Genomic DNA, 12259 nt, shown 5'->3' with positions numbered 1-12259 from the left:
TCCTGCCTTTGCAGCTTCAGAAGGATCTAGGTCTTTCTTTGAAATGGTCTCTACTTGAGAAACTCCAAGTCTTGTTAGACAGACATAAAACAAACCTCTCTTAGGCAAGTTTCCAATGAAGACCACTGTCCTGTCACTTAAGAAAACACTTTGCAGGCACTCAGATAATCCTCACACATGTGCTTTGGGGAACGGCGGGAGTAGGGACAGGAGCTCTCATTCCTGAGTGCCCACGCCAGGGCTCACCAGCAAGCAGCCGCCCGGGGCCCCTGCTGTGTCCCAGGCAACCCTGTCACCACCTCCTCTTCAGATTTCTCTTCTGCCATCCACTCTGCCTCCGTGAGGCCACCGCTGCTCCTTAAGCCGGGGTGGAACCTTACAGGTTCATACTCAAATCCGTCTCCATCAGCCCTGCGGTTTTTCCACCTGCCTGGCGTGGACGCTGTCCCCGTCTAGCCTGGCCCCCTCATTGCAGCTGTCTGAGCTGTCGCCGCAGATGGAACAGTGCTTATACGTGCTTTCGAAAACAGCCTTGTGCTGCTTCTGGCAGCTTCCTTGGAGCTATGGCCTTTTTACCAAATTCTCAAAGAGCCCACCCCCGCCCCTTTCCTCCTACCTGAGGAAATTGGGTCAGCCTCACTGGCATCTGTCACCTTGGGTCACTCCCAGATGTTACCATTTCCGACTGGTTCATCAGCCCTTGCCTACCTGGAAAGGACATGTCTACCCCCTGGGGTCACCGGGTGTCTTTGGGAGGCAGACATTGCCTTTGACCCTTATCTTATTCAAAAATCATAATCTCAATATCCCCAGAGCTGGCACAGTTCCAAGGTCAACTTATTGGCTGGCCAGCAGGTGCCCCTGCAGGTGAGTCCCTTGGCTTCCAGTCCTGGCTTCTGAGACATCCCAGCCCCAGGTTTCTGTCCAAAATAGGAACGTTATCTGTGCTTTTCTGTGGCAACCTAAGAATGACAGAAGGATGTCAGAATCCTTTAGATTGTTCAACTTCTGTAGTAAACACAGATGTTTTGCTGGAACCCACTTTAGGGCCAAGTAAATAGTGATGCTGCCCATGGCGGGGGGGCGGCGAGCTCTCCTATTGGTTCCTCTCAGCTCCCAGAGCCTGTGGGCCACACATGCAGGTAACAGGAGCATCGATGTTTGTGGTTCCCAGTCACTGAGCCCTGCTTGGCTCTGTAGACCTGACCCCTAACCGCCCCCCATTAAGTACTGCAAAGTATTGCTTTTCCTATTTCGCTGAGGAAGAAACTGAGGCTCCAGGGGTTCAGCAGCTTGTCCAAGGGTCCTCATTTCATCTGGGCCTGTGGCAATCCACAGAGCCTCCTGGAATTGCTCTGATGTGTTCCATTACAGCCAGAGATCAATAGAGGGAAACAACTTTTCCCTGGCTAACATGCGTTAAACCTGCCCATTGCTGTGACTTATTTATGTGGACTTCAAAGAAGCGAACCTCCAGCCCAAGGAAATTGGTTCAGTGTCTCAGGACAACTTCCCCAGAAGCACTGGGCCTCCTGCAGAGGGGGGAGCCAGCTTTTGTCTTCTTATCTTATTCATAAATTTTAATCCCAGGATTCCAAGGCCTGGTGTGTGAGCAAGGGCAAATCCGAAGGTGGTCCATGCTCATTATGTTTCTAAAGTTAGTTCAAACAAGACTTGTTTCCACTCGGGGCTGGGTGCTTTGGAAGTCAACCCAGTGTAACTTTGAATTACTCTCACATTTGCTGGGAGCAGTTCCTGAAGAATTTCACCCCACCTACCTTCAGCCCACGCTGCCTGGCTTTCTGCTCAAAACCACCTGGAACAGGAAATGCCTCTGCAGTTTGCATCCACAGCTAAGAACAGAGCTGGCAGAACTGTGAGTGGAAATAAAAGGAACTGACTGGATGCCAGGATTAGAAGTAGGTTGACTGTGGGTCAAGTCTTCCAGTGGAATCCAAGAGGGAGAAGGACAAAAAAGAAGCAGCTTCTGCACAGCGCCGTGCAAGAGGAGGGCATGGGGATGGGGTTGGACCCCTCGTGCCTGCCTCCAGCCAGCTATAAGGAGGAGCTGTGCCCTCCCATCAGGAACGCCCCATCCCCACCACCACCACCACTTGCTCCCCAGTGAAGTCCAGGGACGATGTGTAGATGTTCACAGGGCAAAAGAAGGGCCCGGGGATGGAAATGGACATTTGCCATGTGACCTCACGTTCCAGGCCGTTAAGGAGGTTTCGTTCTTCACAGGTAGTGAGAAAGAGCACGTGCTCATCCTCATCCCTGCAAAAGTCTCTCCAAAAGCTGCCAAAAGGCTTCTAATGGCTCCTGAGCCAAATACACAAAAGCAGGCGCTGGTTCTATCTCAGACGGTGGCTTCAAACATCCAGCCTCTGACCCAGGCAGAACCAGCAAGCGAAACTTTACTCCCCAGCGAATCCGAACTTCAGACAGCACAGATCCCATCAGGTCACTCAGGATTTCCCTGTGTTCTGAACTCCATCGTTTGCCTGTCAAATCAAAGCATCTGTCTTCATTTCAGTAGCCCCTGTTGAGTTTCTAGGCCTAAAAATCTCAAACTGCCTACGACAAGGGGTGTCCTTGCCCATACCCATCGATGCCTCAGGATTGAGAGGGACAGGAACTTGTGGGGCCCAAAACTTGTTTAACTCAGGGGCCTTCTTTAAGAAAAGGAACGCCACATTATGTACAAGGCCTTGGAAAGTATTCCTGCAACTTGGGGGGTGGGGGGCCCTGGTGCTTCCTCCTGGCGGGCTCTGGCAAACCCTGCAGAGTGAAGGAGCGTGCTCAGGGTAGAGGCTGCTGCGATGGGCCAGGGGTGGTCTGCGTTACCGCTGTCTGGAGCTGACACGGCCCCAGGACATGGTTTTCTCATTGGACGCACAAGGAACCTATTTACTCACCGCTGATAATGATCTTGATGTTCGGAGATTCTCTGAGGCCACTGTCCCTCCCTTTTGAAGGAATCTCAGGTGCTAAATTCCGATTTCAGCAGGAAGTTCCAGGGTCACCGCTGGACCCCAGCAAAAACCTTGCAAATTTTGAATCGTGCTGACTAAATTACTCACCCGAAGTCAGTAGGTTTGAGGCGATCTCCATGCTTCTTGGGATTGCTGAGCTCCTACTTTTAACTCTGTGTTTTTCCTCCCACTGCAAAATTCACAAAGTATGGTCATCACGATCAAACTGTCCTGAGGATGGGGGTGCCAAGTGGCAGTTGCGAACCCATGTTTGCAGTGCCTGGAAGCTTGCAGCTGCCCGTGGAGGTGGCCACAAGCAGAGCTTGGACATGCAAAGTTTATTCATTCTGGGGACGTGAGAGCCCCACCCACCCACCCCCAAAGCTGTGATACTGGGAGACTTCACCAAGTCGGCAGCTCCACACCAGGCCCTCCAGAACAAAGACAGGCACTTCCGGAGCTCATGGGGGTGCCCTAGCAGCGGCATGTGGCTTGGAGGAGGTCTGCGTTCACTGAGGGCACACAGATTACTTGAAATCCTCCATGGTGGGGGCATTGACCCCATGGGAGCAACAAGCACTCTAGATCTAGGCTTCTTTCCTAAGGGGGCTGGTTACCAATGTTCCACTGACTGACGTGTTCTTCCCCAGTCGGCTGCTGGCCTTGTTCTGGCATAGCCTGCTAGCCACAGCCTGCCCCCTCACTTCCTTTCCCCCAATTCTTTGACCACACCCACTCCTCCAAAGCAGAGGACCTCCTGCAAGGTCTCCTCCACCTACCCCTCTCAGCACCTCCCCTTTCTGACAGGGACAACCTCTGGTGATCGGAGGCTGATGAGCCCCAAGCCCCAGCTGGCTGGACATCTGTCCCCTGCATCTCACCCACAGTGGGTGCCTCTGCCAGCAGAAGCAGGGCTCCCCAGGCTGGCCCCCCACACCTCTGCGCACTGTTTCTGTAGATGGTTTCATAATCATCTCCAGGTGTGCCCTCCCTCACTTTTCCCAGTCCTTCCCACTCCTGACCCCCCAGATGTTTGACTTCTGGCATGGAGGCCGGGTAGCTTTCAAGTTTTCAGTTTATAATTCACTAAGTCACTTTAAAGTGCTTCCCACAAAGGGCGGGGAAATGCACAAACAAGGCTGAGTGGGAAAGAGTCACCTCATCCTGAACATTAGTGTCGGACAGGAGCAGAGGCCTGGGAGACAGTTTAAGGCATAGATAATGTCAGACCTTCTAAATCTCTGGCTACTAAGCTTAATGCTAGTAAGGATCCTAGCGTGGTTTCTAGGAGTCCACACTAGTAATCTTTCCCAAACTGCCCCTATCATGGTTAGTATTTTTTTTTTTTAACTGACCTCCAAAAAGCAAATGTGAAAGCAAAACCCAGTTCTCAGTTGCTGAGCATCAGCTTCAGGCACAGCTGGATCCAGGAGCTTTAAATGATATCATGGGAAAATATTCTCTCTCTCCCCTGGGCACTGCTGTCCTCTCTCAGTTGACCTTATTCTGGGGGCCTCTTCCCATGTACTGGTAACCCAGACTTACATTGAGTCTCTGGGCAATTCTGTGGTAAGAAGGCTGCTGCTTCCCAAGGTGAACGAAGTCTTGGGACGGACTCTCACTGTCCAGGGTTGGGTGATGGGTCCATGCCTGGAACTGGGGTGAGTTTGGGGTCTGCCCAGCATGGCTAGAGGAAGAACATATCCCCAAAGGCAACCCCAGGTTGTTACTTGAAGAAATAAATGCCAGACAACAACACACGATTCATAGCAGCCATAACCTGAGAAGAAGGTCAGGGCCCCAAGTCTTAAACCCAAGGCCCCAACCCTGGGCACTGAGGGGGGAGTCAGCAGATGCATGTGGGTAGGCCGCGACAAGGAGCACAGTCACCCCAGAGTGCCTCTGGTGTCTGTGTGGGCAGTAGGTTCTCTGAGATGGACCCAAGCATGCTGGTGGTCAACATGTAGCTCTAAAGAAACTCTTCTGTTCATCCCTCTAACCCAAGTTACGGGGGGGGGGGGGGGGGGGCAGGGGGGGGGGTCTTGACATGCTCAAATCCCCCACCCCAATAACAGGAACACTGAAACTTCTCTCCCCTTCTCCACCCTCTAGAGCCACTCTTTACCTCACCTCCTTTGCCCAGCCAAACTTCTAGGGAAAAAGAAAATTCCTTTGCCTCCCTCTTCTCCACACAGAGCCTTCCTCTCTCCACCAGCCCACCACAGGAACATCAGTCATGGCCGCCCAGGTCAGGATCCATGCCATTCAGTCCTTGCCTACCAGGCACTCCCAGGCCACTTCTTCTCCCTGCCTCTGCGTTGCTTTCAGACAGTCTTCCCCATCTGCCCCTGTCCCTGTCCCCCGCACACACATATGGGGGCCCCGAACTCACCTCTGCCACAGAGTCTATGAAACTGTGTTGTGTTCATCCATTCTCTCACCTTCCATACAGGGAGCTGGCTGAGGGCAGGAGCTGTGTGCTTAGCACCTGCTAGGAGGCCCTCAGAAAAGCGTGAGGGGCTGACAGGGGGGAGGGGGTTGGGGGGGGGCATGTGTGGGTCACTCCCTATGCTTCCCAGTCTTGTTCTTTTGGAGACAGTTCTTTCTGAGACTCTGGCCCCTCCTTTGGCCTGTCTGCCACATCCCACCAGCCTGCACTGATTTCTGAAACCAAATTTTCATATGCATGTGCAAGAACCAATTTTCCAAACCTATGGAGAAATTAGAACAATGAACACCCATACAGGCTTCACCTAGATTCCCCAATAATTAACATTACTGAACACATTTGAAGCTGTTCGTTCACTGGAAGCTTTGGAAATCTGCAAAGTTAGTGATTTTTAGGAGGGTGTATGGAATGTGAGACCCTGTACCCATTCGAGCCTGGAATTTGTCCTCTTTAAAAACAAGGGTGACATTTGCCCATCTCGGCATTTTTCCTAAAACTCTCGACTGAGGTTATAACCTAAGGAATATGGGGATTTATATAGCCAGAATGGTAAGGGTGCTGAGCTTGGTCTGTTTAGGTTCAGGTGTCTACTCGTAATAGCTGTGTGACTTTAGGCAGGTAACTTAACCTCTCTGGGCCCCCATTGCCTCATCTGAGGAAAGAGCAAAATGATCCTTTACCTTGGAGAGTTGTTGGGAAGGTCACATGGGTAAAAGTACATGAGGGGCTAAATCAGAGCACATGGCCCTTAAATGGTGGCTTTAGGTGGTGGCTGAGGAAGCAGAAATTGTGAGCATCCTGATACTCTCACTTCCTTTTGGGAGCCAGGAAATGTCAGTAGCAGGTAGGATTTCTTGAAGGGAAACATTTGCTTCCAAGAAGTAGAGCCTTCTCTCTTCTAAGCCTTCCCTGGAGTCCTGTAATCCTCAACCGCTCGCTCTGCACAACCACCCTGGATATGAAACCCCAACTGGAAGTTGCTCTGCTGGAAAGCGGCCCTCCCTGTTTCTTTCTCAGTTTCTCTTGGCAGTTCCTATAAGCAAGGAGTCCTGAGCAGGCATGTCCTCTGCGTGTGCCAGGAGAGCCTTGCTGGGCGGGAGTGAGGGCTGGGACCATCATGTCTTGGAGATGAGGAAGCAGAGGCCCAGCGTCTCCCAGGTGCTTGTGGCCTGGCCGGGACCGGGTCCAACCAGATCCTAACCCAGCCCGGAGCTCACGGATTCCGGGTTCACAGGAAGCCCCTTTTTGGCTTCAACTCTTTGTGCAAAATCGGTATTAAATGCAAGTGTTTTATTTCTGGCCTCGGTAAGCAGAGAAGAGGGAGCAGGGTAGAACGTGATTTCACTGATTGTGGACGGAGCAGTGTCCCCAAGCCATTGGGGGCATCGGGGGCTCCAGCTGTATTTACAGAGACTGAGGCATTGCACTCTGGGTGCCCTGAAGTTTCATTTTTGGGGCGGCATAAGACTTGGTGTCACCTACTGTCATTTGCCACCTTCTCCTAACTGCCAGAGTAGTTCTTTGCTTTCCTAAACAACAAAACAACAACAACAAAAAAAACGGGCTTTCACCACAGAGTGCTCTCCTCATGAGAACGACAGGACTCCAAACCTAAGTGAGGAGACACTAACGAGTCACCGTCAGCCCTCAGACCATCACTATGTGGCTTGTGTGGAAGAAAAACCACAGTTTTGCTCCGGCCGATCAGCACACTGTTGGTTTTGTCTCTTCCAACACATTTTGTACCCGGTGGAGGCGTGAGCCAGCAGAGTGAACCCGAAGCCCACGGAGCCCTAGTCTCACAGCCCTGGTGGAGCTCTGCCGTCCTGTCTGTGGGCAGGCCGGGTTCCCGGACTCGACTGGGAAAGAGTTAAAAGAGTCACGGTGGTTTCTTGAGGAGGCATCCACTTTACTAGTGCAGGGCTATCAAATCCTTAAGACAAGCCGGATTAAGCTGTAACTTTACGACTCTTCTTTTTTTATTTTTTCTTATATTTGAGAGAGAGAGAGAGAGAGAGAGAGAGAGCGAGCACAAGCAGGGGAAGGGCAGAGAGAGAGACAGAGACAGAATCCGAAGCAGGCTCCAGGCTCCCAGTTGTCAGCACAGAACCCCAAACGGGGCTCAAACCCACGCGCCGTGAGTTCTTGATCTGAGCCGATGCTGGACGCTTACCCGACCGAGCCACCCAGGCGCCCCTGGGCTGTGACTTTAAGAAGCCCCAGGTAGGTAACAGTAAAATGAGTTGATGCGTTTTGCTGAAGCAGCAAACCCCTCTTGGTAGGCTTGGGCACGTTAAGATAGAATTCACCCACCAGGCCGGAGACCCTCTCCCCTGGGAGTTTAGGAACGTGTGATTGTGCTGTGTTTGTCTCCACCCTCTGGCGCTCCTCCCCGCACCCCCACCGGGTGGGTGGATTCTGAGGCAGCCCACACTTGAAGAAGCCGCTATCGCAACCGCTCTTTCTCAGGTTTCTCCAGGTCCTGCGGCCCTTGGGCTGTTTGCACCCTGTGAGCCAGGCTTCTGTTGCCGGTACACAGAAAACTCACCTTCCATCACTGCACGCCACCCTCCTCCCTTCCCCTGTAGAGGCAGAGGCTGAGACCTCTGCCCCACCACTCAGGACACCCAGACTGACTCCCCCTGGTTCCCATGGTGTCCCCTTTTTCTTCCCAGCCCTGAAAGACACCAGTAAGAGATCCATCAACAGCGACTGGAAGATCGAGCTCCCCGGGGAGTACCAGATCGCCGGCACCACTGTGCGCTACGTTAGAAGGGGCCTGTGGGAGAAAATTTCTGCCAAGGGACCAACCAAAATACCACTGCATCTGATGGTAACTTGCTGTGCTTTTGTGTTTGTCTTGAGCCTGGTTCTCCAAGGGGTCTGCTGGCTCTCTTCTTCCCTGGGCCCTGGGGAGAGGTTCCCGGGGACCTGGCTCCTGGTGGGTTACCTGGCCACCTGCTGCTCAAGCCTCCCCCGCCCCCTCTCTCTCTCCATCTTCTCTTATCTCATCCCTTTTGCAACATGCCTGAGAATTTCCCCCTCCCAAAACTTCACCCTGGCTCTTCACTGGCAGAGAGAGTTACCATCTTTTTCAAAAGGAACCGCCTCCAGGAAGGAAATACTTCGCCATGTGGCAGCCAGGGAGAATTGGCCTCATCGAGCAGACAGCCTCGCTCGGAGTCTGTGTTTTTATATCAGATGGCACAGATCCGCCCCACAGTTTGTATATCCACATTGGAAACTACCTTTTGGAAATGAACTGTTGACTCTCTTTCCAAACCAGCGTCGCTCAGATTTTCCAGACTCAGCTTGCAACAGGAGTTCGGGAATCGGGAAGGAGAACCAGGTTCTACAGGAAGATTTACTCCCTGGGTAGTCAGCCCAGGTTGGGGCAACCTTGTCTTACCTCTTGTCTCGGGTGGGCATCCCGTGTAAACCACTTTATCATCGGTCATACATCCTTGTAAAAGCATTAAAGATCTCCAGAGAAGGGGATACCACCATTTCTTTCTCAGGGTCCAGAAGTTCTCATGGCTAACTTCTGATAGCTCATAATTATTGATTCCATGTCTCATTCCAAAGAACGGATTTTGTGGCAGCTTGTGCGTCTGTAATCAAAGCACATTTTGTCCTCTGTGCTTGCCAAAGTCTCCGCTTGGAAATTTTTTTTTTTTCCTCCATTAATTTGCGGTCTCTGGCAATCTGCAGCCGTTCAAGGTTAGGTGACAGCCAGAAGATTCCCTGGCCACTTCTCAGGGAATCCCCTGAGGAACCAGCTCTGCCTGCAAGCATGGGCACCCAGTACAACATCACCCATGATGGCCCTACCCCTGCTACACCTTCTGACGAGATCAGAGTGAACTGGTTTCCATGCATGACTTCAACCGTCCTGCAGCCTGCCCGTGCGACCAGCACTCAGCCCACGAAGTCCACTGTAGATGCAGCCCTGCAAGTTTGATTTCTGGGCCCCAAGAACCTATACTGAAGCCACTGCCCTGCAATAGATTACTGGATTAGAACAAATCCTCCTGTCCTGATGTAAGAGGAAGCATAAGACGAGATAAAAGCCCTGCAGCACTGTCACCTGTTAGCACATGAATCTGCTTTATTATCAGACCCTAAGACGGGTATATTTTCCTTCTTTGCCCAATGCTTTCATCAACTGTGAGTGAACCGTCAGCCCATCAAAGCAAACGCACAGCCTGGACTCATGCAGACCGTGCCTGATAAGACTCAGCTGAAGTTCCAACCCTTTTTAATATTTATTAATCACTTTTCTCTCTTGAAAAATGATTACTTCAAGTTTTTAAATCCAGAAAGGAGACGTGCCCCTCTGCCTCTAAACAGAAGTCTGCTGTCCCCAAACTGGGGTGCATACATTGCCTGCAGGGTCAGGAGCGTCCATAAGAGGCACGGGGACCTGCATTTGAAACCAATTACACACTCACACACACAAATTATACGTGGCTGCAAAATTGCATGAAATTGGTTTCATATGGATTCTTGATTCACCAGTCTTATTCCCATACTGAGATAATAAAGATCTTTTAAAGAGGTTTTTTTTATCTTTTTTTTTTTTTAACTGGAGGCATTTTTCCAAATGCATTACTGCACGTCTGTTTCTTGGAGAAGTGGATGTGTATGCGGTTCAGGCTGCTCTTAGCACCTCACCCCCACCCCACCACTCAAGCTCTGGGAGGGGTGAGAGATGCTCAGGAGCTGTGCGGTCCCCTCCCCGGGTCCAGGCAGCTGGAGCACACTCCGCCTGTAGCTGTCTGCTGCTTCTCCAGGCCTGGAAGTGAACTTGAGAGCTGCCTTGACCCAGAAGTACCCACTGGTTCTGAGTCTGGCCCAAAGACACGTCACCTCCAGCCAGGCTCCCACAAGAAGGCTTGTTCTGCACCAAAGTGTGTGTGTCGAGAAACAAAGCTGAGAGAGCACTTCTGTCTTTACAGGGCTTGTGATGCCTTGTCATGCGAACAGCAGGCCCATCCATCTGCTCACTCACCAGGATTTCAGACCCAAGGGTCCCCAAGCTGCAGGATGGCTCCCCGCCCCTCACTTTGAGCTTTCAGCCTCCAGCCAGGCCTCTGTCACCCCGTGGGCATCGACATCCTAGCTCCCGTGGCAACAAGAAGGCTTGTGCGTCTTTGGACTCCTAAACAGAAGTCCCCAAGGCTCCTCTGCGGTGGGCTGTGTTTGCCCTTTAGCCTGCCTTCGATGTGGCAATGACCGGCGCTAGGGGACTGAAGAGTGATGTTCATTCTCAAAGAAGTAGAATAGCCCTACTTGTTCACATGCCTTTTTAGGGAAAAACAGTATGTTTGTGTCTTTCTTGCTGCAAGGGCAGCTTCGTGGGTGAGTATGCGGAAACAGGCTCTTTTCTCTGCACTGAGGGGCTTTCCACATAGAGTTCAGTGAGAGCCCGCAAATTTGCCTATCTCCAAATTCCTCGTCCAAACTGGTCCTGTCTCCAATGGGAAGGGGCAGAGCTCCCTGCTGATGGTCCACATACACTCCAGCCCCTGAGTTGAGTATCTGAGGAACCCAAGACCCAAATAAGGGGGTGCCCCTAGACTGAATGTGTTTTGAAACCCAGAAACGAACTGGTTACCCTGGTAGAGAGACAGCCCCAAGGGCGGCCTCGTTTGCAAATTCGGCAAGCCCGGATGCTTCCGCTTGATTCCAGAATGGCCTTTTATTTTGCTGCTGATCCAGGTGTTGCTATTTCATGACCAAAATTATGGAATCCATTACGAGTACACCGTTCCTGTAAACTACACTGCCGAAAATCAAAGCGAGCCGGAAAAACCCCAGGACTCTTTGTTCATCTGGACCCACAGCGGCTGGGAAGGGTGCAGCGTGCAGTGTGGAGGAGGTGAGCATCCGGGGTCACGCGCCCATGGGGTGTGGGGTTTTGCTCAAGGAAGGTTGTGAACTCGAGGCACTCGGCAGCCAGTGCAGAGGGCACGAGAAGGGCTGGCCACGTCACCTGTATTTCCCGGGAAACTTAAGCACACCCCACTGAACTCTCTCTACAAAACACTTGTGTAGCCTTCCAAACTCCTCCGTGTTGGAGCTGTGCCCCCAAGGCTGCTTTGCCTATGGCCCAGGGCCCTTGGACTCTGACCTGAGTGGAGGTTTGGCCGCTATGCAGATACATCACAGGTATGACAGGTGAGTGACCCTGGGGATGAACAGGATAGACCTTCACTTGTTACTGTTTGGTGGAAGGGAACCAGATGTGTTGCCCCAAAATACCCTTTCCTTTTTGCCACAGGTGTCCCACTACAGGATACAGCAGAAGGAAAAAGCCCCACGAGTCTGATGAAACATTCCGAGCATGAGTCCTGGCTGAGTCACAATTTGCTGCCATATATTAGCAAATGACTTATCCTATCTATACTAAAATGTTCTCACCTCTCAAATAGAGTGATCGCCCCCTATGCCTACTGCAGGGAAGGAACTGCCATACTGCAAAAATTAGTATCGGCAAAAGGCACCATATTCATTACGGGGAGGTTTAGGGGGAGCAGTAGGAAGCCATTCAGAACTCTTAGCCAGCAGCCCCTTGGGACAGGGTAATTTGTCACCCTGATAGGACACACAGCCCGGTGATGAGAGGTGGGACACAGGATGTATGGGTTTTTATGGGCACAGAGTTAGGATGGAGAGTTCACCTAGACTCTGGAATGCCAGCCCAGAGAGTGGGATGGCCCCACCAATACCCAGTTCCACATGGCTATTGACCGCTAAGATGGTGTTTGTCAGGTATCTGATATGTAGAGGATTGCTTACCATTTAGTGACTTGTCCCATTTCTAATAGGTAGG

General features: G+C 51.8%; 1 protein-coding gene across 6 annotated transcripts in view; it reads left to right on the top strand.

The window, feature by feature from the left end:
* Positions 1 to 12259, top strand: part of ADAMTS17 (ADAM metallopeptidase with thrombospondin type 1 motif 17) — a 346632-nt gene that overhangs the window by 262031 nt on the left and 72342 nt on the right. For all 6 annotated transcript variants that reach the window (XM_023254981.2, XM_023254979.2, XM_023254980.2 and 3 more), the window contains 2 exons: positions 8100 to 8257; positions 11146 to 11305. In XM_023254981.2, coding sequence (XP_023110749.1) covers positions 8100 to 8257; positions 11146 to 11305 — 318 coding nt within the window. The remainder of the gene's footprint in view (positions 1 to 8099; positions 8258 to 11145; positions 11306 to 12259) is intronic.

Source organism: Felis catus, chromosome B3 (assembly GCF_018350175.1).
Source record: "Felis catus isolate Fca126 chromosome B3, F.catus_Fca126_mat1.0, whole genome shotgun sequence".
Classification (NCBI taxonomy): Eukaryota; Metazoa; Chordata; class Mammalia; order Carnivora; family Felidae; genus Felis; species Felis catus.
Note: the sequence above shows the minus strand (reverse complement) of the source record. Positions and strands in the feature narration are given on the sequence as shown.